The sequence below is a fragment of the Coregonus clupeaformis genome, chromosome 33 (genome assembly GCF_020615455.1).
Source record: "Coregonus clupeaformis isolate EN_2021a chromosome 33, ASM2061545v1, whole genome shotgun sequence".
Lineage (NCBI taxonomy): Eukaryota > Metazoa > Chordata > Actinopteri > Salmoniformes > Salmonidae > Coregonus > Coregonus clupeaformis.
In genome coordinates this window covers 17,208,207-17,234,891 of record NC_059224.1, presented here as the reverse complement: position 1 = coordinate 17,234,891, position 26,685 = coordinate 17,208,207, and the positions used below count along the sequence as shown (strand labels likewise).

At 44.9% G+C, this 26,685-nt stretch overlaps 1 protein-coding gene across 6 annotated transcripts in view; it reads left to right on the top strand.

Moving 5' to 3' along the window:
• Positions 1–26,685, top strand: part of LOC121548707 (1-phosphatidylinositol 4,5-bisphosphate phosphodiesterase beta-1-like) — a 224,841-nt gene that overhangs the window by 165,659 nt on the left and 32,497 nt on the right. For 2 of the 6 annotated variants that reach the window (XM_041860239.1, XM_041860243.1), the window contains exons 10-32: positions 2,385–2,531; positions 4,935–5,092; positions 6,573–6,655; positions 7,380–7,464; positions 12,337–12,508; positions 13,492–13,578; positions 14,475–14,545; positions 14,878–14,974; positions 15,215–15,299; positions 16,365–16,489; positions 16,779–16,933; positions 17,075–17,239; positions 18,164–18,263; positions 18,415–18,519; positions 18,664–18,779; positions 19,866–19,998; positions 21,109–21,162; positions 21,834–22,053; positions 22,408–22,576; positions 23,133–23,209; positions 23,299–23,388; positions 23,728–23,785; positions 23,945–24,031. In XM_041860239.1, the coding sequence (XP_041716173.1) occupies positions 2,385–2,531; positions 4,935–5,092; positions 6,573–6,655; positions 7,380–7,464; positions 12,337–12,508; positions 13,492–13,578; positions 14,475–14,545; positions 14,878–14,974; positions 15,215–15,299; positions 16,365–16,489; positions 16,779–16,933; positions 17,075–17,239; positions 18,164–18,263; positions 18,415–18,519; positions 18,664–18,779; positions 19,866–19,998; positions 21,109–21,162; positions 21,834–22,053; positions 22,408–22,576; positions 23,133–23,209; positions 23,299–23,388; positions 23,728–23,785; positions 23,945–24,031 (2,639 nt within the window). Of the gene's footprint in view, positions 1–2,384; positions 2,532–4,934; positions 5,093–6,572; positions 6,656–7,379; positions 7,465–12,336; positions 12,509–13,491; positions 13,579–14,474; positions 14,546–14,877; positions 14,975–15,214; positions 15,300–16,364; positions 16,490–16,778; positions 16,934–17,074; positions 17,240–18,163; positions 18,264–18,414; positions 18,520–18,663; positions 18,780–19,865; positions 19,999–21,108; positions 21,163–21,833; positions 22,054–22,407; positions 22,577–23,132; positions 23,210–23,298; positions 23,389–23,727; positions 23,786–23,944; positions 24,032–26,685 lie in introns of those variants that run through there. The other 4 variants (XM_041860240.1, XM_041860245.1, XM_041860242.1 and 1 more) reach the window with 4 other exon arrangements.

Here is a 26,685-nt window from a genome sequence, read left to right as displayed (position 1 = left end):
TGGGGATCTGATAGTATTTCTGATTGCTTAATACACCACCACTAATGACCTGTGGAGCTTCTCAAAGTAATGTTTTCTTCACCTCAAACAGCAAGCAAACAAGTCTGTTTTCACATCCATTGAGAATTACAATAGTTCCTCAATGTAATTGAAAATTCTTTCCAGCTCTCTCCCTTTCGATAGCCACTCAACGTGAAAGGGAAAAATGTAATGTTCTGATTCAGTCGAAACGTCATAAAATAGGCCAACCTGATTACTTCTTATCAGTGCTTGACTTGGACTGAAATAGGTTCCGGTACTCATTTTGGGTGCTGGTACTGTTTATATTTAGGTGCAGGATCTCCACAATACTTTTGATTCTATAAGAGGAACAGGAGCTCGAGCAGTAGAACATTTTAGGTGCCGGTACTCAGCTCCGGTGAGCTGCCCAAGTCAAGCACTGCTTCTTATCCCTTGTGCAAATAGGCTACTGCTGTGTCTGTCCCGAGCTCACTGACGCGGGAAACTCTGAGGGCCCAGAATATTTTATACAATGTTGCAAGTTCGCTAGCTCAAGCTTCAGCCGTACCCAAGTTAATAGTTGACACAATGTTTCAAGTTTGTTGCAGACAGGCCATGTGTAGCCAATGTGATTTATAGGATATTTATTTTTATCAGGATATTTTCTACCTGCAGGCTGCAATGTTGTTATTTGTTGGCTTTATGTAGGCTACTTTTACATAGTTGGCAATGGCAATAGAAGTTACTTTTTAGGTTTGTGTCATTTTCATTTAGATTTGGATAGAATTTTGATTAACCACATGACAATGATTTGGAGATATGAAGACGTTATTATAGATTTAATTAAACTGTTTCACGAAAATTTGCATATGAAAACCATAACTGGCACGCAGATCGTTAGAAATTCAGAAGAAGTCACATAATTAGTTAAATAAAGTCCACCTGTGTGAAATCTAAGTGTCACATTTACATTTCACATTTACATTTTAGTAATTTAGCAGACGCTCTTATCCAGAGCGACTTACAGTTAGTGAGTGCATACATTTTTTTTGTTTTTTTCATACTTTTTCATACATCACATGATCTGTCACATGATCTCAGTGTATATATACACCTGTTCTGAAAGGCCCCAAAGTCTGCAACACCACCAAGCAAGGGGCACCACCAAGCAAGCGGCACCGTGAAGACCAAGGAGCTCTCCAAAAAAGGTCATGGACAAAGTTGTGGAGAAGTACAGATCAGAGTTGGGTTATAAAAAAATATCCAAAACTTTGAACATCCCACGGAGCACTATTAAATCCATGATTAAAAAATGGAAAGAATATGGCACCACAACAAACCTTCCAAGAGAGGGCCGCCCACCAAAACTCACGGACCAGGCAAGGAGGGTATTAATCAGAGAGGCAACAAAGAGGACAAAGATGACTCCCGAGTGGTGCAGTGGTCTAAGGCACTGCATCGCAGTGCTAGCTGTGCCACTAGAGATCCTGGTTCGAGTCCAGGCTCTGTCGCAGCCGGCCGCGACCGGGAGACCCATGGGCGGCGCACAATTGGTCCAAGGTAGGGGAGGGTTTGGCTGGCAGGGATGTGGGTTCGTTTCCCACGGGGGGCCAGTATGAAAAAAAAAAAAAAAAACATGTATGCATTCACTAACTGTAAGTCGCTCTGGATAACAGCGTCTGCTAAATGACTAAAATGTAAATAACCCTGAAGGAGCTGCAAAGCTCCACAGCCGGAGATTGGAGTATCTGTCCATAGGACCACTTTAAGCCGTACACTCCACAGAGCTGGGCTTTACGGAAGAGTGGCCAGAAAAAAAGCCATTGCTTACAGAAAAAAATAAGCAAACACGTTTGGTGTTCGCCAAAAGGAATGTGGGAGACTCCCCAAACATATGGAAGAAGGTACTCTGGTCAGATGAGACTAAAATTGAGCTTTTTGGCCATCAAGGAAAACCCTATATCTGGCACAAACCCAACACCTCTCATCACCCCGAGAACACCATCCCCACAGTGAAGCATGGTGGTGGCAGCATCAATAGTTATGCACGCTCAAGTTTTCCGTTTTGTTGTCTTATTTGTTGTTTGTTTCACAATAAAAAAATATTTTGCATCTTCAAAGTGGTAGGCATGTTGTGTAAATCAAATGATACAACCCCCCCAAAAAATATATTTTAATTCCAGATTGTAAGGCAACAAAATAGGAAAAATGCCAAGGGGGGTGAATACTTTCGCAAGCCACTGTAGTTGATTTTATTAAAACACATAGGGAAAGAACAGATTACTTTCGGTCAACCAAGATTTTCTTTAGTCGGGGGACAGCCCTACTACAGTCCAACCAGCTACCCTCTGTAACATGTTGTGTGTTTGTGTATGTTCCCACAGGTCAGATCTCGGTGGACGGCTTTGCCAAGTATCTGAGTAGTGAAGAGAACAGCATCATCCCCCCAGAAAAGCTGGACCAGAGTGAAGACATGACCCTACCACTGCCTCATTACTTCATAAACTCCTCCCACAACACATACCTTACAGGTAGGCGCCTATTTTGAAATGTCTTTATTTTTAGTACTGTGATAACTACTAAGTAACACATGATCATATGTGGTTGTTTGACCCTTCGCTTCAACAGTTGACTTCTCTCATAACAGCTTTCAAAGTGAGTCAAATTCAGCCAGTGGGGTTCCTTTTTCTCCTGTGCAAATCAGGCACTTATCCAATCAGACCCATGAGATGGCGTCGTCCGGGTTAGGGAAGGGTTTGGCCAGCCGGGATGTCCTTGTCCCATTGCGCTCTAGCGACTCCTTGTGGCGGGCCGGGCACATGCACGCTAACGTCGGTCGCCAGCTGTACGGTGTTTCCTCCGATACATTGGTGCGGCTGGCTTCTGGGTTAAGCGAACAGTGTGTCAAGAAGCAGTGCGGCTTGGCGGGGTCGTGTTTCGGAGGACGCGTGGCTCTCTACCTTCGCCTCTCCCGAGTCTGTATGGGAGTTGCAGCGATGGGGCAAGACTGTAACTACCAATTGGGAAGAAAAAGGGGTATAAAGTACCAAAAATAAATAAATACAAAATATAAATAAGAAAATGATATGTGCCTCATTTGCGTAAATACACTGGGTCTATTTGACTGCATTAACATAAAGGGGTGGAACAGGGCTGCAACCACAAACACTTGCTCTGTCTACCCTACCTGCACTCACCTGGGCTGGCTAGACTGCCTCATTAATTACTGTTTTTGTCACGTTCTCTTGCATAATTCAACAAGTGTGTCAATAGCAGGATACCCTCAGATTGAAAATCAACACACTTGGTTCTAGATTACACCTATCTAAACATACTTTACATTGTTTGCGAGATCAGGCATTATACAGTGAGGGAAAAAAGTATTTGATCCCCTGCTGATTTTGTATGTTTGCCCACTGACAAAGAAATGATCAGTCTATAACTTTAATGGTAGGTTTATTTGAACAGTGAGAGACAGAATAACAACAAAATCCAGAAAAACGCATGTCAAAAATGTTATAAATTGATTTGAATGAGGGAAATAAGTATTTGACCCCTTCTCAATCAAAAAGATTTCTGGCTCCCAGGTGTCTTTTATACAGGTAATGAGCTGAGATTAGGAGCACACTCTTAAAGGGAGTGCTCCTAATCTTAGTTTGTTAGCTGTATAAAAGACACCTGTCCACAGAAGCAATCAATCAATCAGATTCCAAACTCTCCACCATGGCCAAGACCAAAGAGCTCTCGAAGGATGTCAGGGACAAGATTGTAGACCTACAATCTTGCGTTTTTCTGGATTATTTTGTTGTTATTCTGTCTCTCACTGTTCAAATAAACCAACCATTAAAATTATAGACTGATCATGTCTTTGTCAGTGGGCAAACGTACAAAATCAGCCGGGGATCAAATACTTTTTTCCCTCACTGTATCACTATAATTTGAGTGTTCATTTTTGGAAGTTGCTTTCATTTCAGCGCATTTAATTTGTAAACATTTAAACTGTATCAAATTATTGCTTTTTTCCAATTCCACAAAAAACAAACACCCTTTAAAATAAAGTTATCTTTCTTCTCTTTCTTGTGATGTAAGTGTCGAGATGATGTGTTAAATCCCAGATGAAGCTGTAGCGTTCTTATAGACAATGTATTCCATTGAGCCAATTTCAAGAAAATGAAAAAGATACACAATGCATCCTTAATTCCCTTGTCACGTCTCGTCTTCCTTGTGTAATCTCATTCTCCTATTGACACGTTGTCATATTGTATTACGCAATGAACTAAATTATGATGAGAAATCGTTTTCGGGAAGTTACAGAGAAATAATTACTTGAACAACTGAGGGAGACAAGGATATTTCTAACAAGTCATCACTGATTACTTTATGGCCTTATTATTCCTTTACAGTGATCCCTCTGTAATCTGCTTCTAATCAGAACTGTGTTGAAGGCAGAAACTCATTTAAAAGTTAACTTTCCTCTAATGGAGGCATCTTAAGCTGCTGTTTTCCCCAGGAAGTCGTGGTGTGTGTGTGTGTGTGTGTCCCTTCATGCTACTCAGGAAGAGATGACATTGCATTTATAGAGGAGCTCAGGGGTGCCTTCTGAAGTGATACACATACACACATACACACACACACATACATACACTCACAGACACAGATGTGAGTGCGTTTCACATTGACACTGTTGTCTCGACGCGGTGGTAATACGATGCTGATGTAGAGATAATTGCTTTGTTAATGGAGAAAGTGCTCTGCTCTGTGGACTGTAGTGCTGTTCGTAACTCTAATGACCAATGTGCCTAATGAGAGCTTGAGATGTGTGGGAATGTCTCGTGTTGACACACTGTAGGAAGGAAATAAAGTAGTTAATAATGTGGTTAACTGTCTTTAAAAGAAGAATCTGTTAAGTGTTTTGTGTGTGTGTGTGTGTGTAGCGGGCCAGCTGGCAGGTAACTCGTCGGTGGAGATGTACCGGCAGGTCCTCCTGTCAGGGTGTCGCTGTATCGAGCTGGACTGCTGGAAGGGACGCACCACCGAAGAAGAACCTGTCATCACACACGGATTCACCATGACAACCGAAATCTCCTTCAAGGTAAACTGTCTGGAACCAGAGAGATAGTAAAGAGAGATGGAGGGAGAGGGAGATGGAGAGGGAGGGAGGGAGAAAGAGTGAGAGGAAGTGAGACAATGGGCATGGAGGAGGAGGGAGAAAAAGAGGGAGAAGGGAGTGAGAGAGAGATGAGAAAGAGGGGAGCGGTAGGGAAAGAGAGAAGGAAAGAGCAAAAGATGGTTTGAGAAACAGGTAGACAGAGAGAAAGAGTTGCTTGGTATTTAGTATTGTAGAGAGCAATAGGAGTCCCCTGTAGCTTAGTTGGTAGAGCATGGCGCTTGCAACGCCAGGGTTGTGGGTTTGTTTCCCACGGGGGGCCAGTATGAAAAATGTATGCACTCACTAAAACTGTAAGTCGCTCTGGATAAGAGCGTCTGCTAAATGACTAAAATGTAAAATGAGAGAGGGAGGTGAACATAAAAAAAACCAAAACATTTCACCTTTATTTAACCAGGTAAGCCAGTTGAGAACAAGTTCTCATTTACAACTGCGACCTGGCCAAGATAAAGCAAAGCAGTGCAATAAAAACAACAACACAGAGTTACATATGGGGTAAAACAAAACATATCAAAGTCAAAAATACAACAGAAAATATATATACAGTGTGTGCAAATGTAGCAAGTTATGGAGGTAAGGCAATAAATAGGCTTGAGAAAGGAGGAGAGAATAACTGAAGCACAGATGGGTGGAGGAGAGAAGCAGAGGAGGAAAGAAGAAGCCCAGGGAGAGGAGAGGAGGAAAGAAGAGAGCCAGACGGAGAAGAGATTGATTGAAAGAGGGAATTTAGTCTTTAATGAGAGTACTATGGCTGAGTTTACACATGCAGCCCAATTCTGATTTTCTTTTTTACTAATTGGTCTTATTACCAATCAGATCAGCTCTGAAAATATCTGATGTGAAAAAATCTGATGTGATTGGTCAAAAAAACAATTAGTGGAAAAAATATCAGAATTGGGCTGCCTGTGTAAACGCAGCCTAAGAGCAAGAGAAGGAGACTGATAGACTTGGATTGAGAGTGAAATAGAAATGTGTAAGTGGACTGATAGAGAGCGGGAATGAGAGAGAGGGAATGAGAGAGGGAATGAGCAGAAGATCGATAGAGAGAGAGAGAGAGAAGGGGAAGTGTGTGTGAGAGAGAAAGAGGGTAAGCTATTAAGTGTATTTACCCTCTAGCATCGATATAAATGGTTGTAAAATTCACTTAACCACTTAGTCTTACACTACTGAACAATCCCTATCAGATGTTCAATGAGTCAACAAGCTCTACACCAGCGGCTCTCCACATCACTATACAGATAATGTACTTCGAATATTCATATTAGATATTTTGCGATAGCCTGACCACCGGCCATATTATATGTGTCATCAAGTCAAATTTTTTCAGCGATCACATTCATTGATATTTGATCCCATTGGTCATTGACCAGTGCTGACACCCTGTCTGTCTGCTCTGTGTCTACAGGAAGTGATTGAGGCCATAGCAGGGTGTGCCTTCAAGACCTCCCCTTTCCCGGTCATCCTCTCCTTTGAGAACCACGTGGACTCGTAAGTCAACAACTCTCACGCCGCTGTGTGTTTCAAGAGTTTACCTTTGTTTGATGTCTTTGATAAATGTACACACCAACACTTTTCCTATTTTTTAAACTTCAGTTCAAACAGTGATTCTGAACCTCTGTTAGTCTATGGTTATGGTAGTGCCATTTTAACTGCCATGCTAATGCTTGCCACTCTTATGTAATGCGCTAATTAGCTATATGCTAATGTTAGCCACTCTTAGAGTAGGGCATTAGCTAATAACTACATGCTAATACCAGAGACGGAAGAGGAAGCGAGACACCCCACTCGCTGTTTTTTTCTGGTTTAATGAAAGTTAATGAACTAAGTAGACCAGACCCAGCTGCTATTGCATTGGTGTCTATGGGAGACACACTCAGTTAGTACACTGACCATTTTTTTCAATGGTAAAAGGCCTGAGTGAACTATCTTAATTTATCCACCATCTTTGCTAATACTGGCCACTCTTAAGTCAATTGCGACTCACTACATGCTAAAGCTAGCCACTCTGAAGCCATTAGCTAGCTAGATGTAGCGAAGGTGGCTTGGTGAGCTGAGACCTGAAGACTTGTGTTAGCTCCCCAAGGACACCCAGGTTCGAATCCCAATCGGTCACACTAACGCTATCCACTCCAGTAGCGAATCGCTAAATACTAACATTATGCCACTGTGAGGTGATTGTAATGGTTGTAACGGTGTGTGTGTTGCCTCCCAGGCCCAAGCAGCAGGCCAAGATGGCGGAGTACTGCAGGTCAATATTTGGAGACATGTTACTGACCGACCCTCTGGAGAAGTACCCTGTAAGTACACAAGACCCCTGCTTGCACGTACACTCATGTTCACACACTACACACACACACTGTCAAACACACAGTTCAACACACCTCTATGACATGGACCAGTGAGTGTAGTGTTCCTCTCCCCTCCTTCACCCCTGAGTGACCCTCTAAACAGCCTTGTGTCAACTAAAACTAGATGTTTACCTGTCTCTTTTGATCTCTCCCTCACTCTCTCTCTTTCTCTCTCTCTGCTGCCTCACCCCTCTCTCTCCCTCAGCTTTCTCACTCCCTTCCTCTCTCTATCTCCCTTTATCCAAACCAACCCTTTTCATCTGTCTGCAATTACAATCACATGGTCCTCTCTCCCTACCAGTCAGCTATAAGGGGATACGCTACAGAGGGCAGTCACTGGGTTACACTGTGTGTGTGTCTATGTGTGTGCGTGCGTGTTGTGTTACAGGGTGATCTGTAGCCTATGCTGCTTTTCTTAGCGACCCTTTATCTACTTCCAGCCAGTTGCCATGGCTACCAGTCAAAAGCTTGCATTGTCCCTTTGTGGAGGAACTTCTTCTCAGAGTCCATTCTTACGTAACAACAATCACACACACACGCACGAATGCACTCACAAGCACACACAGACAAGCACACACACACATGTACAGTATCATCCTTCCCATTAGTCAGTAGTGAAGTGTTAGTCGTTGTCCCTGTTGGAATGGAATGAAGGAACTTAGCTTTACACATTATCTCACTGGTTGCAACAGCACTAGGGCTAGTGTGTGTGTGTTTGCATGTGTGTGTGTGTGTGTTTGCATGTGTGTGTGTGTGTGTGTGTGTGTGTGTGTCTGTGGGGGAGAAATATTCAGAAGAGTCAGATTTGGGTACCAGTCGGTTCAGCTAACATTCCACTAGCCTGGGTACCAGTCTGTTTAGCTACCATTCCACTAGCCTGGGTACCAGTTTGTTTACCTAACATTCCACTAGCCCGGGTACCAGTCTGTTTAGCTAACATTCCACTAGCCCGGGTACCAGTCTGTTTAGCTAACATTCCACTAGCTTGGGTACCAGTCTGTTTAGCTAACATTCCACTAGCTTGGGTATCAGTCTGTTTAGCTAACATTCCACTAGCCTGGGTACCAGTTTGTTTACCTAACATTCCACTAGCCCGGGTACCAGTCTGTTTAGCTAACATTCCACTAGCCTGGGTACCAGTCTGTTTAGCTAACATTCCACTAGCTTGGGTACCAGTCTGTTTACCTAACATTCCACTAGCCCGGGTACCAGTCTGTTTAGCTAACATTCCACTAGCCCGGGTACCAGTCTGTTTAGCTAACATTCCACTAGCCTGGGTACCAGTCTGTTTAGCTAACATTCCACTAGCCTGGGTACCAGTTTGTTTACCTAACATTCCACTAGCCCGGGTACCAGTCTGTTTAGCTAACATTCCACTAGCCTGGGTACCAGTCTATTTAGCTAACATTCCACTAGCATAGGTACCAGTCTGTTTAGCTAACATTCCACTAGCCTGGGTACCAGTCCGTTTAGATAACATTCCACTAGCCTGGGTACCAGTCTATTTAGCTAACATTCCACTAGCATAGGTACCAGTCTGTTTAGCTTACATTCCACTAGCCTGGGTACCAGTCTGTTTAGCTAACATTGTTTAGCTAACATTCCACTAGCCTGGGTACCAATCTGTTTAGCTAACATTCCACTCCTTGTACTCCATGTTGTATGTTTAACATGATAAAGAGTGACAAGGAGTGGACCGAATGATAGTTTATATATATAATATAACAGATAGGCTAGTGATAAGTGAGTACAGAGAACTAAATGACATGCAGCCTCTCCCACTGGCTTTTTTAAAAACATTTAAAACGTTTATTTATTTATTTTTTTTGGGGGGGGGGCTGTTTTGCATGTTATTTTGGCATTAATACGTGTCACAGGTGTTTCAGCCTAGCTCAGTGCTTTCTGTGGTGGTGGGGCAGCCAGCTGAAAATACGGAGCGTAGGGGTTGGTAATGTTCTCGAGTTGCGCCGTGATTGGCTCTGTCACTCATGGGGACAAATACGTCACCGCCAAATCTAGGGGTAGAGCTCGAAAATTCAAGCCGCTTGCTTGGGTGCTACCATAGAGTTACATTAGAAGTGCCCATCCAAGAAGGCTCAAGGTAATTGGCCACAGATAAAATGACGACAAATCATGTTATATCTACAGCAGCTTTGATTGGACTGATCATGTCAACATCATACTTTCAAAATCTTAACTAGCAAGCTAGCAGTCATCATCATGAATGAAGTCCACAATCTACTGGCAAATCCTTGTTAATCCTTGTCATATGAAGAGAAATAATGAAGAGAAATTATAGAGAAAACTTATCGGTGCTCATCGGCCATTGGACATAAACATTACACAACAAGTTGGAAATCGCAAATTCAACAATGAGTGGTTTGGAAGGAATCAGTGGCTAACTGCAAGCATTGAAAAGCAATCACTAGCCTGCTATTCAGTGGAGTGGGTGTGTGGTCCCAAATCTGGTTTAAGGGTCTCTTTTCCAAGCTTAAAATGATAAACATTCAACATTGGCCATGGTGTCAATCCAGCATGTCTACTCAGAACTGGGAATTCGTTTTGAACGGTCATCCAACTTGGAATTGCAAGTCGGGAACTCGGGCCTCTTTCTCGAGCTCCGACCTGAAGATCACTGACGTCATCATGATTCAACCTTGTTTTTTTCCAAGTTCCCAGTTGTCTTGAAAGAACCATAAATCCAGAGAATGCCAGACTTTGAAGCCAAAGTTTGATGACAAAATTTGCCCGCGAAGGACCGCTGTGCCACCTTCCTGTTCAAGTGAGCACAGCACAACAAGGTGAGTCCAGAAATGTCTTGTATGCTGCTGCATAAAGGATGTAATAGGCCAGGGAGATATGTATACTGTAGCTAAGAAAGTAATACTAAGTGTATGTTGTGTAGTAAGCTGTTAGTAGCCCATATGCCTCACCCTAATAATTTGGTCCCGTTTCCCCTCCTAATTTTGCCTACTGTTCTGACTTGGTGGTACAAGCGTATAGCCTGTTTTAGAGAAATGTAATCATCGAATATTGTAAGAGCTTTCATTCTCTACTTATATGTCCCCTTTATATATCCTACGGTTCTGACTTGGTGTACAGGGAGAATACTGTAAGAACGGCCCATGTTCTGAATTCTGTCGCTGTACATTTCAAAAGTGCTGAACAAATAGTTATATTGACTACGTCCGTCCTAGCTCGCTCATTAATATCTTAATCGAAATTACGGATTGCCTCTTATCCGCTCGTTGTCCCCTTATGCCATAGTTTGTACATCTCAATTGTCAGTAGAAACCACATTTGTTTAAGCAAGTGAGCCATATCAGCTATGTTTTTTTTAAAGGCAGTAAATGAGGCTGAATGAACTGTTTCGCTGCCAGACAAGGCTCCGCTGATAGCCAGGTGTAGCAGTGGTAAGGTGTTGGGACTGCTGTTGGGACAGCTTTATGTCACTGTTATAGTGCAATTCATGTATTATTTTGTGTTGTGTAGTGGGTTTGCTGGCATGCATCTAAAACATTTTTTCGGGGGTTTGCCCCACCAAGATTTACATGCTAAATTCGCCACTGAGTGTGATTGATATGGGATTTATAGGACATGGCCATAGGGGACTAAAGATGGTTGTAATGGAATGATTGCTCCGGAAAGTTGCCCACAGATCAAGGATCCTCTTTTGCTCCTGTAGCTCAGGGGGATGTGTGAAACTTCCTCCTCAGCCTGAAGTGTCGCCACTTGCACCGCGGAATTGTTAACTTTTTGGTGGCACCAACTGGTAAGCCGCTTCGGGAGGGTGGACACGTGTGCTAGCAAGGTAGAGGTGCTGGGTTCAAGCCTCGTTGTGAGCTGAATCAGGAGGAAGCATTACTGACTAAGTAAGAAGTGTGATGTCCTTTACAGTCCATTAAGGGGAAAATGCTGAGCTGGTTTTCAGTGAGAAGTAGTGTGTATGGATCAAGATGTTCTCTGACTTGAGGATGAAAGAGAACTGAAGACAAGTAGATATGGCAGATGCTCAGAAGTGTGATGCTGTTTAAAGCTGAGAAAGTTGTTAATTGTGTGTGTGTGCGTGTGCGTGCGTGCCTGTAAATCATGTGTGTGCAAACGTTTACCTGTGTGTACGAGCGCTTGCATGCGTTTGTGTGATGTAGCTCAGTGTCTTCTAATACTCCATTATCAATGGGCATCAACAGTGTGATCCAACAGAACAGAAGGGTATCACATGAATAAACGAGTGCTGTGCCTACTCAAGTCTGCTCTTCAGAGAGAGAGAGTGTTGTAAGCATACACTCCCACTCTACACAAAGGAAACCCCATTCTGGGGTGTAGAAAGTGTTGAAGATGTAAACTTAACACTTGCTTGCCAACACAGCCTGTAAGGGCCTTATTTCATTCAGGTCACTAAGAAGCCTTTTACACTATGACTGATCAACACCCTCTCATCATCACAACACCAAGTCTGTTTTGATACCCTTGCCTAACACACGCACCCACCAACATCACCATTAGTAGGAACCTTTCTTGGTTCTTACTCTCAGGTAATGAGTCTAACTTCTCTCTCTCTCTCTCTCTCTCTCTCTCTCTCTCTCTCTCTCTCTCTCTCTCTACTATCCTTTTATCCCTCTCTCTCTCTCTCTCTCTCTCTCTCTCTCTCTCTCTCTCTCTCTCTCTCTCTCTCTCTCTCTCTCTCTCTCTCTCTCTCTCTCTCTCTCTCTCTCTCTCTCTCTCTCTCTCTCTCTCTCTCTCTCTCTCTCTCTCTCTCTCTCTCTCTCTCTCTCTCTCTCTCCTTTCGCTCTCCCTTCACCCCTCCCTCTCCATCTCTAGTTGGAGACAGGAGTGCACCTGCCCAGTCCAATGGATCTGATGGGAAAGATTCTGGTGAAGAACAAGAAGAAACACATCAAGACATCGAGTACCAAGAAGAAACTGTCAGAACAGGCCTCCAATACCTACAGTGACTCATCTAGTGTGCATGAGCCCTCTTCTCCCAGCGCAGGTATGGTTACAGTACACGCACACATGCACACACGCACACACAGCAGCAGCAGAAACACAAGTCACTTGTCGGCCATTGACACACAGAGGAGGTTTATTTGATTTATAATAAAGTGCAACGCTACAAGTCAGCAGAGGTCATGGTGGGAGAATTGCTTGCCAATCATAAATCCTACATCTTATAGTAAGACCTGGCTGTAGTTGATCATCCATCACTTTCCTGGCCCTCTAAATCAGTGAGCTGTGTTGTTGACTTTTTCATATACTCATATCATTGAAGGCTGCTGAGGGGGGGACGGCTCATAATAATGGCCGGAAATGAGCAAATGAAATGGCATCAAACATATGGAAACCATGTGTTTGATGCCATTCCACTCATTTCACTCCAGCCATTACCACAAGCCTGTCCTCCCCAATTAAGGAGCCACCAACCTCCTGTGACTCATATACTATCTGTGTGTGTGTGTGTGTGTGTGTGTGTGTGTGTGTGTGTGTGTGTGTGTGTGTGTGTGTGTGTGTCAGGTTAAGTTGTATAGCTACCCAGGTGCCTCTGGTACAGCTTTACCAGAACAGGACAGGCAGGGAGGCAGACAGGCAGCAGGATCGATGCTCTTAGCGTTCCCCTTCACACAGAATCACCCTGCATTCATCAACATCAGCCTACTGGGGCTCACAGCCACGCGCCACTCTCATACACTAGTACACACTGCCCCCTGCTGGTAGACTCACAGACACATTTCATCCTGCACTGCTGCAGTCCATCTTGATCTCTGAAGGAGTTCATATATCCAGAAGAGACTGGTGAAGGGAAATATCTTGGAACAGGCTCATTGTAATGGCAGGAATGGAAATGGATTCACCTGTGTTTGATACTGTTCCATCCATTCCATTACAATGAGTCCGTCCTCCAATTTAAAAGTGACACCTGCCTCCACTGCATATACAGTATCACATAATGGTTATTGATTGTTTACTGTCCACCAGGGTGGACCAACCAGGAGATTACTGAGTCCTCCCAGCCACTAGAGGTCGCTGGGCTCAGCCTCAGACCACAGGGAAGGAAGTCCATCGGTGAGCCATATGGGAGAGACTATAAGGACACGGCTATTCTTAAACCGACTAGCCAAAACCTAAAACTGACCCTAACCTTAACCTAATTTGTATAAATTGTGAAATAAAATATCGGTTTGTGTGTCAGGTGAGTCTTTATAGCCTTTCCGAGCCATACCCCTGGTCACAACATGGAACTCTATTCCACATCAAGTAACTCGTGCAAGCAGTAAAAATAGATTTAAAAAACAGATAAAAATACACCTTATCGAACAGCGTGGAATGTGAAGAGACACACACAGGCACAGACACACGCATGCACACACACCTAACATACGCACTATACACACACATACACATGGATTTTGTGTTGTAGATATGTGGTAGTAGAGTAGAGGCCTGAGGGCACACACTTAATATGTTGTGAAATCTGTTGTGAAATGTCATGTAATGTTTTTAATTGTATATAACTGCCTTAATTTTGCTGGACCCCAGGAAGAGTAGCTGCTGCCTTGGCAGGAACTAATGGGGATCCTTAATACATAGAACTACTCCATCAGTCACTCCTCCTCCTCCTTTACCTGGTCCTGAAGCAACCCTTAGTAGCCCTAGTTCTATAACCTAGTCACATCCTTAGTTTCTTCCTTCCCCTATTCCTTTTCTCTAGCTCTTTCCCTTAATTCCTTTCCCTAGACCCCCTATCCCTAGCTCCTAACACCCCTTTCCCTAACCTCCCTATGGCACAAGTGACAGTAACCCCACTAAAAAGCTTGGTGGATCTATTCCAATATTGCTTACACCTCCATTCATCCCCTTCAGAACTCCAAACCCTGGGGCTTGCTTTCTGACCATGCAGCCTTTAGTAATCATTAGCATGTAACCTGAGAAGCTAACTTAAACCTGCGCTTGTCTTTCAGGTGAAGTTGAGGCAGAGAGTGACGATGATGATGATGATGACGATGACTGTAAAAAGGGGTGCATGGATGAGGTATATGGCTTTCAATACATCTTCATTCTTTCTCCTGCATCCTCAGGTGTCTCTTGCTACATGTAATGTGTTCTTAGGCTGCCCCCTAGTGGAGATTCAGAAACACACGTTATTCTCGGGCTATGTCTCAATAGTCAAACAAGGAGGGGAGGGGAGGGGAGGGGAGGGGAGAGGAGAGGAGAGGAGAGGAGAGGAGAGGAGAGGAGAGGAGAGGAGAGGAGAGGAGAGGAGAGGAGAGGAGAGGAGAGGAGAGGAGAGGAGAGGAGAGGAGAGGAGAGGAGAGGAGAGGAGAGGAGGATTCTCTTTCTGACTGTTGTGTGTTCCTCCTCCAGGGTACAGCGGGCAGCGAGGCATTTGCCACAGAGGAGATGTCCAACCTGGTCAGTTATGTCCAGCCGGTCAAATTTAACTCCTTCGAGGCCTCCAAAAGTAAGACCATCACTCGTGACCACAACTCAACACCTGTTTAGACCACACTTCAATATTTATTGCGATTGTGAACCATATTTTGTGGCACTTTGAATACACACCAACTCAAATTAGTTGTTCTGTTCTCACAGATTTACTGTTTAAAATTCAGCTGCATTTTAAAACAAAAAAAGAATCAATTCCAAAAGTTATGCCATTTTTAAAATTTATTTATCAATCAATCAATTGCTGTTGTTCCAGAGATCAATCGGAGCTATCAGATGTCATCGTTTGTGGAGACCAAAGCCTTGGAGCAGCTCACCAAGTCACCTGTGGAGTTTGTCGAGTATCCTTCCCACTCTATGTGGAATATTTACTTCAAATGTCTGTTCAAATCTTTTCATTTGTTGAAACTGTCTCGAGTGAAGAAGGACACCAAAAGCAACGTGAACTTGTAAATCACCTTACCTGGTTAAGTAAAGGAATCCATGTATTGTAAGTCCAGGAGCCTCATTTATCAAAGGTGCATGCACACAAAAAATACTCGTTTTCCACAAAGGGTAGTATTTTTAGATTTTGAACTTGACGGGAAAGTGTGCGTATCTCCACGCAAATCTCAGACCATGCGTACGCTCAACTTCTAGTGGTTGATCAACTGTATGGCAAGCAAATATTGTTATTTTGGGGGAAATGGAGGTGTTTGATGCACAGGAATTTTAATGCCATTGGTTAGGAGATTGCATAGCATCATGTCGCCTAATATATTTATTTTGCTTTTATTATATAGGTCTAATTCATAATCATATTGCAGGGCTTGCCTCTCCTTTTCTGACATGACTGGTTTATTCCCGCTACAAAACAAATATTAGGCTACCATTTGTCCATCGCTTATTCAACCTGTGAATGTATTGTAATGTTTTTAAAATTGTATAACTGTCTTAATTTTGCTGGACCCCAGGAAGAGTAGATGCTGCCTTGGCAGCAGCTAATGGGGATCCATAATAAATACAAATACAAATACAAATAGCTAACTATGCTCAAAGTGTTTAGCACTCCCAATAGGCGGCATGCCCATACCTCTACAGAAATGTGATCAAACTGTCATGACCTAGTTACAACATCTTCAAATCATACTGCAAATTACAGTGTTTTTGTTACCATAAAAGGTGATGGAGTGCATTTTCCAGGCTGGGTTGTAACGCTTGTTCATGAGCGTAGAAATATAGTATGGCTCTGATTTATCAATGAAAACATGCGTATATATTTAGTGCGACAGTTTGATAAATCCCAATGAATTGTTGCGCACGCAAATCCTAGAATCTCCACGTAGGCCAACATTTTATGAGAAATGTATGCATGTTTGATAAAAAATGAGGCCCAAGGTGTCCTCTCCTTAACGGAGTGTGTCCAGGTATAACAAGCTGCAGCTGAGTCGTATCTACCCAAAAGGTACCAGAGTAGACTCCTCCAACTACAACCCTCAACTTTTCTGGAATGCAGGCTGTCAACTGGTGGCCCTCAACTTCCAGACCATAGGTAAGAACTACATCAACACACACACACTATTTTATTAACGTGCTTTCTATCTATATATCTCTCAGAGCTGTTTACTGAGTATGGGAAGGGCTGTGTGTACCTCTGTATCTTTCTAACACCTCTCTCCCTTCTTCTCATTTCCCCTCTCTCTCTACTCTCTCTCCCTCTCGCTCTCCCTCAATCTCTCTCTCTCTCTCTCTCTCTCTCTCTCTCTCTCTCTCTCTCGCTCTCTCTCTCTCGCTCTCTCCCCTCTCGCTCTCTCCCCTCTCTCTCTCTCTCTCTTCCTCAGACCTGTCCATGATGTTGAACCTGGGTATGTATGAGTACAATGGAAAGTGTGGTTACAGACTGAAACCAGAGTTCATGAGACGACCAGACAAACACTTTGATCCCTTTGCTGAGAGTACTGTGGACGGCATCGTAGCCAACACATTGTCTGTGAAGGTGTGTATCTGTGTGTGTGTGGGTGCGTGTGTGTGCATGCTTGTGTGTGTGCGTGATCGCATGTGCGTGTGTGTACGTATGTGTATGTGTGCACGGACTTTACAACGCTCACACTTAATATCTTAATCTATCTGTCTCCAGATCATCTCAGGCCAGTTCCTGACCGATAAGAAGGTGGGGACGTATGTGGAGATAGACATGTTTGGTCTGCCGGTGGACACCAGAAGGAAGGGTTTTAAGACCAAGACATCTCAGGGCAACGCTGTCAACCCTGTCTGGGAGGAGGAGGCCTTTGTCCTCAAGAAGGTAAACCCCAACGTAGCGCAGACTGTTATGGGATTTGTAGTTCTTTAAGATCACCGAAGGTAATGCTGTCAACATTTTTATATAATTTATTTATTTATTAATTTTTCCCGTCATTTAGCAGACGCTCTTATCCAGAGCGACTTACAAATTGGTGCATTCACCTTGTGAAAGCCAGTGGGACAACCACTTTACAATATTTTTTTTTTGGGGGTGGGGTTAGTTAACGTTAGCTCAACTGCTAACTACCTAGCCTAACTAGAGAATCGTCTTGAATCATTTAACATTTACATTTTAGTCAGTTAGCAGACGCTCTTATCCAGAGCGACTTACAGTTAGTTAGTGCATACATTATTATTTTTTCATACCCCCTGTGGGAATCGAACCCACAACCCTGGCGTTGCAAATGCCATGCTCTATCAACTGAGCTACATCCCTGCCGGCCATTCCCTCCCCTAACCTGGATGACGCTGGGCCAATTGCGCGCCGCCCCATGGGTCTCCCGGTCGCGGCCAGCTACGACAGAGCCTGGATTCGAACCAGGATCTCTAGTGGCACAGCTAGACCACTGCGCCACTCGGGAGACTAGTTAACTAGACTAGAGACTAGACTAGAGACTAGTTAACTAGTTAACTAGACTAGTTAACGTTAACATTATCTGTGAGGAGGAGGCCTTGATCTTCAAGAATGCACACCAATAGAGATATATAATGTTCTATTGAATTATGTGTGTAAATCATTGTTTAAAACATCATAGATCAAAGTGTTATGGGATTTGTAGTTAATCAAATAAATCAAGACCTCCCAGAGTAATCTGTCAACATTATCTAGGAGGAGGAGGCTGTCGTTATCGAAGTGTCTCCTTTCTTACGTGTGTGTGTCTGTGCATCTGTGTGTGTGTGTGTCTGTGTGTGTGTCGTTCCGCAGGTGGTACTGCCCACTCTGGCCTCGATGAGGATATCTGTGTTTGAGGATGGAGGGAAGTTCATTGGCCATCGCATCATTCCTGTGAATGCCATCCGCCCAGGTGAGGCCTATAGCCTGTTAGCCTGACTGACTACCATTCTGGTCCATTGTTCTGCTTGAGTGATACTGTGTAAGCAGTCCTTGAACTTCTGATCGCTGACCCCTGGGTGTGTGTGTGTGTGTGTGTGTGTGTGTGTGTGTGTGTGTTCCAGGTTACCACTACATTGGTCTGAGGAATGAGAAGAACCAGGCTCTGACCCTCCCTGCTCTGTTTGTCTATGTAGAGGTCAAGGACTATGTCCCTGATACATTCGCAGGTATAGTGGCTGACATACCTTACAGAATACTGGTATATACAGTAACTAACCATAGAGTTCTAACCATGTTGATATTTCCACTGGCTTACATAACATCATCTATGATACATTCTGTCCCCTTCCTCCCACTGATCTCTTCCTCAGATGTCATCGAGGCGTTGTCCAATCCCATCCGTTACGTCAACCTGATGGAGCAGAGAGCCAATCAACTGGCAGCTCTCACTCTGGAGGAGGGGGCAGAGGAGGAGGACAGCAAAGAGGTGTGTTTGTATTTGTCTGTGTGTGTGTTTGTGTTTGTGTGTGTGTGTGCCTGTGTGCGTGCGTGGGTGCCTGTGTTCGTGAATGTGTATGCCTGTTTGTGTGTGTGTGTGTGTGTGTGTGTGTCATCCCCACACTAATCGACCAGTAACAGATCAATGAGCATCTCCCCAGGCAGTAGGCCTCTCTTTGGGTTAGAGCTATTGACCAGGGGTTAGGAACTGAGGCCTGTCGCTTTGTGAAGAGATTATTGGGTTTTTGCTATAGACCAGGGGTTAGGAACTGAGGTGTGAGGGTTATGAGGTGAGGGACGGTGGATGGGGGGGACAGTCAATGGAGAGCTTGTACATGCTGACACCATGGCAACGGTCGCCTAGTGAGTTAGTGGGCTTTCTGCTGGAGTGTCAGAGACAGAGGGAAAGAGAGATTAGAAAGAAGAGGAGAGCAGAGGAAAACAGACTTTATTTTCCTGTCCAGAACAGGCTCAGGGAGGGAGGACTCAGTAACAGGTGGTTTAACTGAATAATATTTCAAAGAAATACACGCCAAGTACTACAACAAGTCAGGGTTGGAAAGAACCTAGAGAGAACGTTGGGAGAACCATGAGGAAGCGTTTGGAGAACGTAGTAGAGAGCGTTAGGAGAACTTCAAGAGAACATTGAGACAACGTAAGGAGAACATTGGCTAAATGTTAGTGAAACTTTAGAGAGTGTGGTCAGTGTGACTCTGATCTGAGCCATGCTGAGAGTGGGGTACCAAAGCTATGTCTACAAGGTTTCCAACAGGCTGCAGGTATTCTCTGTGTGTGTGGTGAGTTGATTGTGGTGTCGTATATTTGATGTACAGTAGCTTGTTTGTAATAGAGTCATGGAATCTTATGGTTGTACTCTCATCTCATTGCATAGGCCGCAAAAACATAGAGCAGAACTATGTATGTGTGACATACAGTACATTGGGCAGATGCTTACACTCTAGACAGATGATGTGCTAAGTCAATTTGAACAGTACTGTGTGGACCTGATAAAGTGCTTTGAGGCCCAGTACAAAGTGCCTGTATCAGTATCGCTGTCAATGTATTTGATTGACAGGTGGAGGCTGCTGGTGATGACCCCATGGAGCCAGACCCCCGGGTGACCCTGCCAGCAGAGAACGGGGTCAGCCACGCTCCCATCATCTCCTCCAAACCCCCCAGCCTGGTCAGCCACCAGCCACAGCCCACAGGTACTGGTCAAATCTCCACTTGAACTTACAGTAATAATAATAATGAGATTTCTATTATGAAAAGAGCAATAGAAGTTTAATAAAAAGCACTTCATAAGGAAAAAACAAACAAACAAGCAATATACACTACATGGCCAAAAGTATGTGGACACCTGAACATCTCATTCCAAAATCATGGGCATTAATATGGAGTTGGTCCTCCCTTTGCTGCTATAACAGCCTCCACTCTTCTGGGAAGGCTTTCCACTAGATGTTTGAACATTGTTGCGGGGACTTGCTTCCATTCAGCCACAAGCATTAGTGAGGCAGGTACTGATGTTGGGCGATTAGGCCTGGCTTGCAGTCAGCATTCATCCCAAAGTTGTTAGATGGGGTTAAGGTCAGGGCTCTGTGCAGACCAGTCAAGTTCTTCCACACCGATCTCGACAAATCATTTCTGTATGGACCTCTGTATGGACCACCACAATGCTTGGCATTGTGCATGGTGATCTTAGGCTTGTGTGCAGCTGTTCGGCCATGGAAACCCATTTCATTAAGCTCCCGATTAACAGTTATTGTGCTGAAGTTGCTTCCAGAGGCAGTTTGGAACTCGGTAGTGAGTGTTGCAACCGAGGACAGACAATTTTTATGCGCTACCTGCTTCAGCACTCGGCGGTTCCGTTCTGTGAGCTTGTGTGGCCTACCACTTCGCGGCTGAGCCATTGTTGCTCCTAGACGTTTCCACTTCACCTTAACAGAACTTACAGTGGACCGGGGCAGCTCTAGCAGGGCAGAAATTTGACGAACTGACTTGTTGGAAAGGTGGCATCCTATGACGGTGCCATGTTGAAAGTCACTGAGCTCATCAATAAGGCCATTCTACTGCCAATGTTTGTTTATGGAGATTGCATGGCTGCATGGCTGTCAGCAACGGGTGTGGCTGAAATAGCCAAATCCACTAATTTGAAGAGGTGTCCACTTACTTCTAGCCATGTAGTGTATAATGACAGTGACTCCAATATGGCAACCAGTAAACTTTCATTTGGCAGTCCACAACACATTTACGACCCACTTGGGTTGCCAGATATAACCTGCCAAAACCCGCACTAACAGGTGTATATTGTTTATCAGGTTCAGTGAAAACTGCAGTGAAGACTGAGGACATCATTCAGAGTGTTCTCACAGGTAAGACTGGAGTAGGACTCAGTAACAAGCTAAGTGAACACGTGTGGTCATTTGTCTATCTATACATGACACCAATCTGAAACATCACGGAATTGTGCACCCTATCTGTAAAGGAGCAAAAACTGACAGGTAGAAAGTAATTGATCAAAACACATGTCCTCTCTTCTCCCTCCCTCCCTCCCTCCCTCCCTCCCTTCCTTCCTCCCTCCTCCCTCCCTCCCTCCCTCCCTCCCTCCCTCCCTCCCTCCCTCCCTCCCTCCCTCCCTCACTCTTTCCTCCCCCTCTCCCTATCTCATCCATCCATCCCTCCCTCCCTCACTCTTTCCTCCCCCTCTCCCTCCCTCCCTTCCTCCCTCTCTCCCTCACTCTTTCCTCCCCCTCTCCCTATCTCATCCATCCATCCCCCCCTCACTCTTTCCTCCCCCTCTCCTTATCTCCATCCATCCTTCCCTCACTCCCTCACTCTTTCCTCCCCCTCTCCTTATCTCCCTCCCTCCCTCCCCCCTCCCTCCCTCACTCTTTCCTCCCCCTCTCCTTATTTCCATCCATCCTTCCCTCACTCTTTCCTCCCCCTCTCCTTATCTCCCTCCCTCCCTCCCTCACTCTTTCCTCCCCCTCTCCCTATCTCCATCCATCCCTCTTTCCCTTCTTTCCATCCCTCCTTCCTCCAGAGATGGTGGCCCAGACGGTAGAGGAGTTGAAACAGCAGAAGGGCTTTGTTAGGGAGCAGAGGAAGCAGTATAAAGAGATGAAGGAGTTAGTAAGGAAACACCACCGTAAGACCAGCGAGCTGATCAAGGAGCACACAGCCAGGGCTGCAGAGCTGCAGAACCAGCACCAGCGCAGGCACTCCGCGCTGCAGAAGAGCCACAAACGAGATGGTAAGAAAAGGTAGGTAGCCCTGCTCTCCTCTTCCTTTTAGTCCTCCTCCCTGTATCCCTCCATTCCTCTCACTATGTGTCTCGCTCTATGTCTCTTTGTCTGTCTGTCTGTCTCTTGCTCTTTCTCCATTCATGTTTTCTCTCTTCCATCTGCATGCTCATTGGCTAGAGCCTTCCACAGGCCACAGATAACACTCTGTGTGTGTGTGTGTGTGTGTGTGTCTGTCTGTCTGTGTGTGTGTGTGAGTGTATGCATTGAGCATGTGTGTGTGTGTGTGTGTGTATGTTTGTTAACACGTATCTACCTCCATGTCTGTGCTAACCTCAGTGTGTACTGTGTGTGTGTGTGTGTGTGTGTGTTTAGCAGGTTGGAGCAGTCCCTGTCGACACTGGAGCAGGAGCTGTGTGTGTTGGACCAGGAGTCCAGTCAGAGACTGTCTGAGCTGAAGGAGAAGCAGCAACAACAGCTACTCACGCTGAGACAGGAGCAGTATTACAGCCAGAAGTACCAGAAGAAAGAGCACATCAAAATGGTACAGGCACACACACACACACACACACACACACACACACACACACACACACACACACACACACACACACACACACACACACACACACACACACACATACACACCTAACCCTATCTTCAACCAGAGTTATACTAGAGACCAGAGTACCTAACTACATACAGTAGATGTATTATTTGCATTGAATCAGAATTAACCCTCAACTCAGTATAACACTCGCACTGGCTTGTGTTTAATGACTGGGCTCCCTCTGGGCTTTATGGCCAAACTCACTCTGTTGTGCTGACCTTAGATCAGTGTAAAGATCTCCCAGTGCTCCTCTACTGCTATGGGAGATGGAAAGGCTGAGTGTAGTAACTGATCTGTGTACAGTTTGTGTGAATGAGGTGTCAGGGTTTATCCATGAGGAATAGAACCATACTGACTGGACCAATTATATTCTCCAATGTCAACAGATAAGTCATGCCTGAGTTAAACAGAAAGCATGAGTCAGCTATCATATGCTATGAGGCAGACAAACTGTAGGATAACCAGTGTTATTTTTCCTGTGTATCTCTAGCTGGTGGAGAAGTTGACAACCATAGCCGAAGAGTGTCAGAGTGCCCAGATGAAGAAGATCAAAGACATCAGTGACAAGTAAGAAAGCGCACACACACACACAAGAAGCTCATGTATGCATGTATTTCATGGGCTGTTTGTTTCACTATCCTCCTATTTTTCCAAAGGGAAAAGAAAGACCTAAAGAAGAAGATGGACAAGAAAAGACAGGAGAAGATTAATGAAGCAAAGGCCAACAACAAGAACGTGACAGAAGAGTAAGTACATGGGGTTGGGGAGAGGCCTCCTAATACATGAGTGGTCATGCTCCTCAAGGCCACCAGATGGCGATGAAGACTCATGCCTCACTGACTGATCTCACTAATGATCATGACAGGACCAAACACATGCAATTGAATACAAATATTCCGTTATTTTTGACAGAACGACTTTATGCTAGTAAGTGTCATAGGTCATCAGGCAGACCTACCGACTTTTATATGGTCCTTTGAGTGAGATTGGAACCAGGAACGTTAGGACTGTTGACTGTTAAAGTAATGGTTTGATTTGAGGAATCCTGAAGAGAGGTTAGAGCTGACATCTTTCTATGTTTACAGAGAGAAGCTGGAAATCAACAGGTCATTTGTCAATGAGGTAGTGCAGTATATCAAACGGGTAAGTGTGTGTGTGTGTGTGTGTGTGTGTGTGTGTGTGTGTGTGTGTGCATGTGCGTGTGCGTGCGTGTGTCCATGCAGGCATGTGGATGTGTTTGTGTTTGTTATGTGGTATGTATTGCATAGTGGCTACAGCCTGGCCCTGTCTCTGTCTGTGTAGTTGGAGGATGCTCAGCTTAAGAGAATGGAGAGACTACTGGAGAAGCACAAGGACATCAGACAGCAGATTGTGGATGAGAAACCTAAGGTATGGACACATTTACCCTCAAATACAGTACTGTAGGATGAAGTTGCTTCTAACCAATCATTCAGTGTCAGGTATAGGATGTGTCCCAAATGTCACCCTATTTCCTATATAGTGCACTGCTTTGGGCCCTGGTCAAAAGCAGTACACTATATAGGGAATAAATCAAATAGAAAATACAAATAAAATATTTGTCACATGCGCCGAATACAACAGTGAAATGCTTACTTACAAGCTCTTAACCAACAATGCAGTTTTAAGAAAGAATACCCAAAAAAATCACCAAAAAATACAATATACGAAATAAAAGTAACAAATTATTAAAGAGCAGCAGTAAAAATAACAATAGCGAGGCTAAATACAGGGGGTACCAGTACCGAGTCAATGTGCGGGGGCATCGGTTAGTCGAGGTAATTGGGGTAATATGTACATGTAGGTAGAGTTATTAAAGTGACTATGCATAGATAATAAACAGAGAGTAGCAGCAGCAGCGTAAAAGAAGGGTAGGGGGGCAATGCAAATAGTCTGGGTAGCCATTTGATTAGATGTTCAGGAGTCTTATGGCTTGGGGGTAAAAGCGGTTTAGAAACCTCTTGGACCTAGACTTGGCACTCCGGTACCGCTTGCCGTGTGGTAGCAGAGAGAACAGTCTATGACTAGGGTGGCTGGAGTCTTTGACCATTTTTAGGGCCTTCCTCTGACACCGCCTGGTATAGAGGTCCTGGATGTCAGGAAGCTTGGCCCCAGTGATGTACTGGGCCGTACGCACTACCCTCTGTAGTGCCTTGCGGACGGAGGCCGAGCAGTTGCCATACCAGGCAGTGATGCAACCAGTCAGGATGTTCTCGATGGTGCAGCTGTAGAACCTTTTGAGGATCTGAGGACTCATGCCAAGTCTCCTTAGGGGGAATAGGTTTTGTTGTGCCCTCTTCAGGACTGTCTTGGTGTGCTTGGACCATGTTAGTTTGTTGGTGATGTGGACACCAAGGAACTTGAAGCTCTCAACCTGTTCCACTACAGCCCCGTTGATGAGAATGGGGGCGTGCTCGGTCCTCTTCTTTTTCCTGTAGTCCACAATCATCTCCTTTGTCTTGATCACATTGAGGGAGAGGTTGTTGTCCTGGCACCACACGGCCAGGTCTCTGACCTCCTCCCTATAGGCTGTCTCGTGGAGAGCGTGATCTCACAGTCATCCGGAACAGCTGATGCTATCAAATCAAATCAAATTTTATTGGTCACATGCGCCGAATACAACAGGTGCAGACATTACAGTGAAATGCTTACTTACAGCCCTTAACCAACAGTGCATTTATTTTTAACAAAAAAAGTAAAAATAAAACAACAACAAAAAAAGTGTTGAGAAAAAAAAGAGCAGAAGTAAAATAAAGTGACAGTAGGGAGGCTATATATACAGGGGAGTACCGTTGCAGAGTCAATGTGCGGGGGCACCGGCTAGTTGAGGTAGTTGAGGTAATATGTACATGTGGGTAGAGTTAAAGTGACTATGCATAAATAATTAACAGAGTAGCAGCAGCGTAAAAAGGATGGGGTGGGGGGGCAGTGCAAATAGTCCGGGTAGCCATGATTAGCTGTTCAGGAGTCTTATTGCTTGGGGGTAGAAGCTGTTGAGAAGTCTTTTGGACCTAGACTTGGCACTCTGGTACCGCTTGCCGTGCGGTAGCAGAGAGAACAGTCTATGACTAGGGTGGCTGGAGTCTTTGACAATTTTTAGGGCCTTCCTCTGACACCGCCTGGTATAGAGGTCCTGGATGTCAGGAAGCTTGGCCCCAGTGATGTACTGGGCCGTACGCACTACCCTCTGTAGTGCCTTGCGGACGGAGGCCGAGCAGTTGCCATACCAGGCGGTGATGCAACCAGTCAGGATGCTCTCGATGGTGCAGCTGTAGAATTTTTTGAGGATCTGAGGACCCATGCCAAATCTTTTCAGTCTCCTGAGGGGGAATAGGCTTTGTCGTGCCCTCTTCACGACTGTCTTGGTGTGTTTGGACCATGATAGTTTGTTGGTGATGTGGACACCAAGGAACTTGAAGCTCTCAACCTGTTCCACTACAGCCCCGTCGATGAGAATGGGGGCGTGCTCAGTCCTCTTTTTTTTCCTGTAGTCCACAATCATCTCCTTTGTCTTGGTCACATTGAGGGAGAGGTTGTTGTCCTGGCACCACACGGCCAGGTCTCTGACCTCCTCCCTATAGGCTGTCTCATCGTTGTCGGTGATCAGGCCTACCACTGTTGTGTCGTCGGCAAACTTAATGATGGTGTTGGAGTCGTGCCTGGCCATGCAGTCATGGGTGAACAGAGAGTACAGGAGGGGACTGAGCACGCACCCCTGAGGGGGCCCCCGTGTTGAGGATCAGTGTGGCAGATGTGTTGTTACCTACCCTTACCACCTGGGGGCGGCCCGTCAGGAAGTCCAGGATCCAGTTGCAGAGGGAGGTGTTTAGTCCCAGGATCCTTAGCTTAGTGATGAGCTTAGAGGGCACTATGGTGTTGAATGCTGAGCTGTAGTCAATGAATAGCATTCTCACGTAGGTGTTCCTCTTGTCCAGGTGGGAAAGGGCAGTGTGGAGTGCAATAGAGATTGCATCATCTGTGGATCTGTTGGGGCGGTATGCAAATTGGAGTGGGTCTAGGGTTTC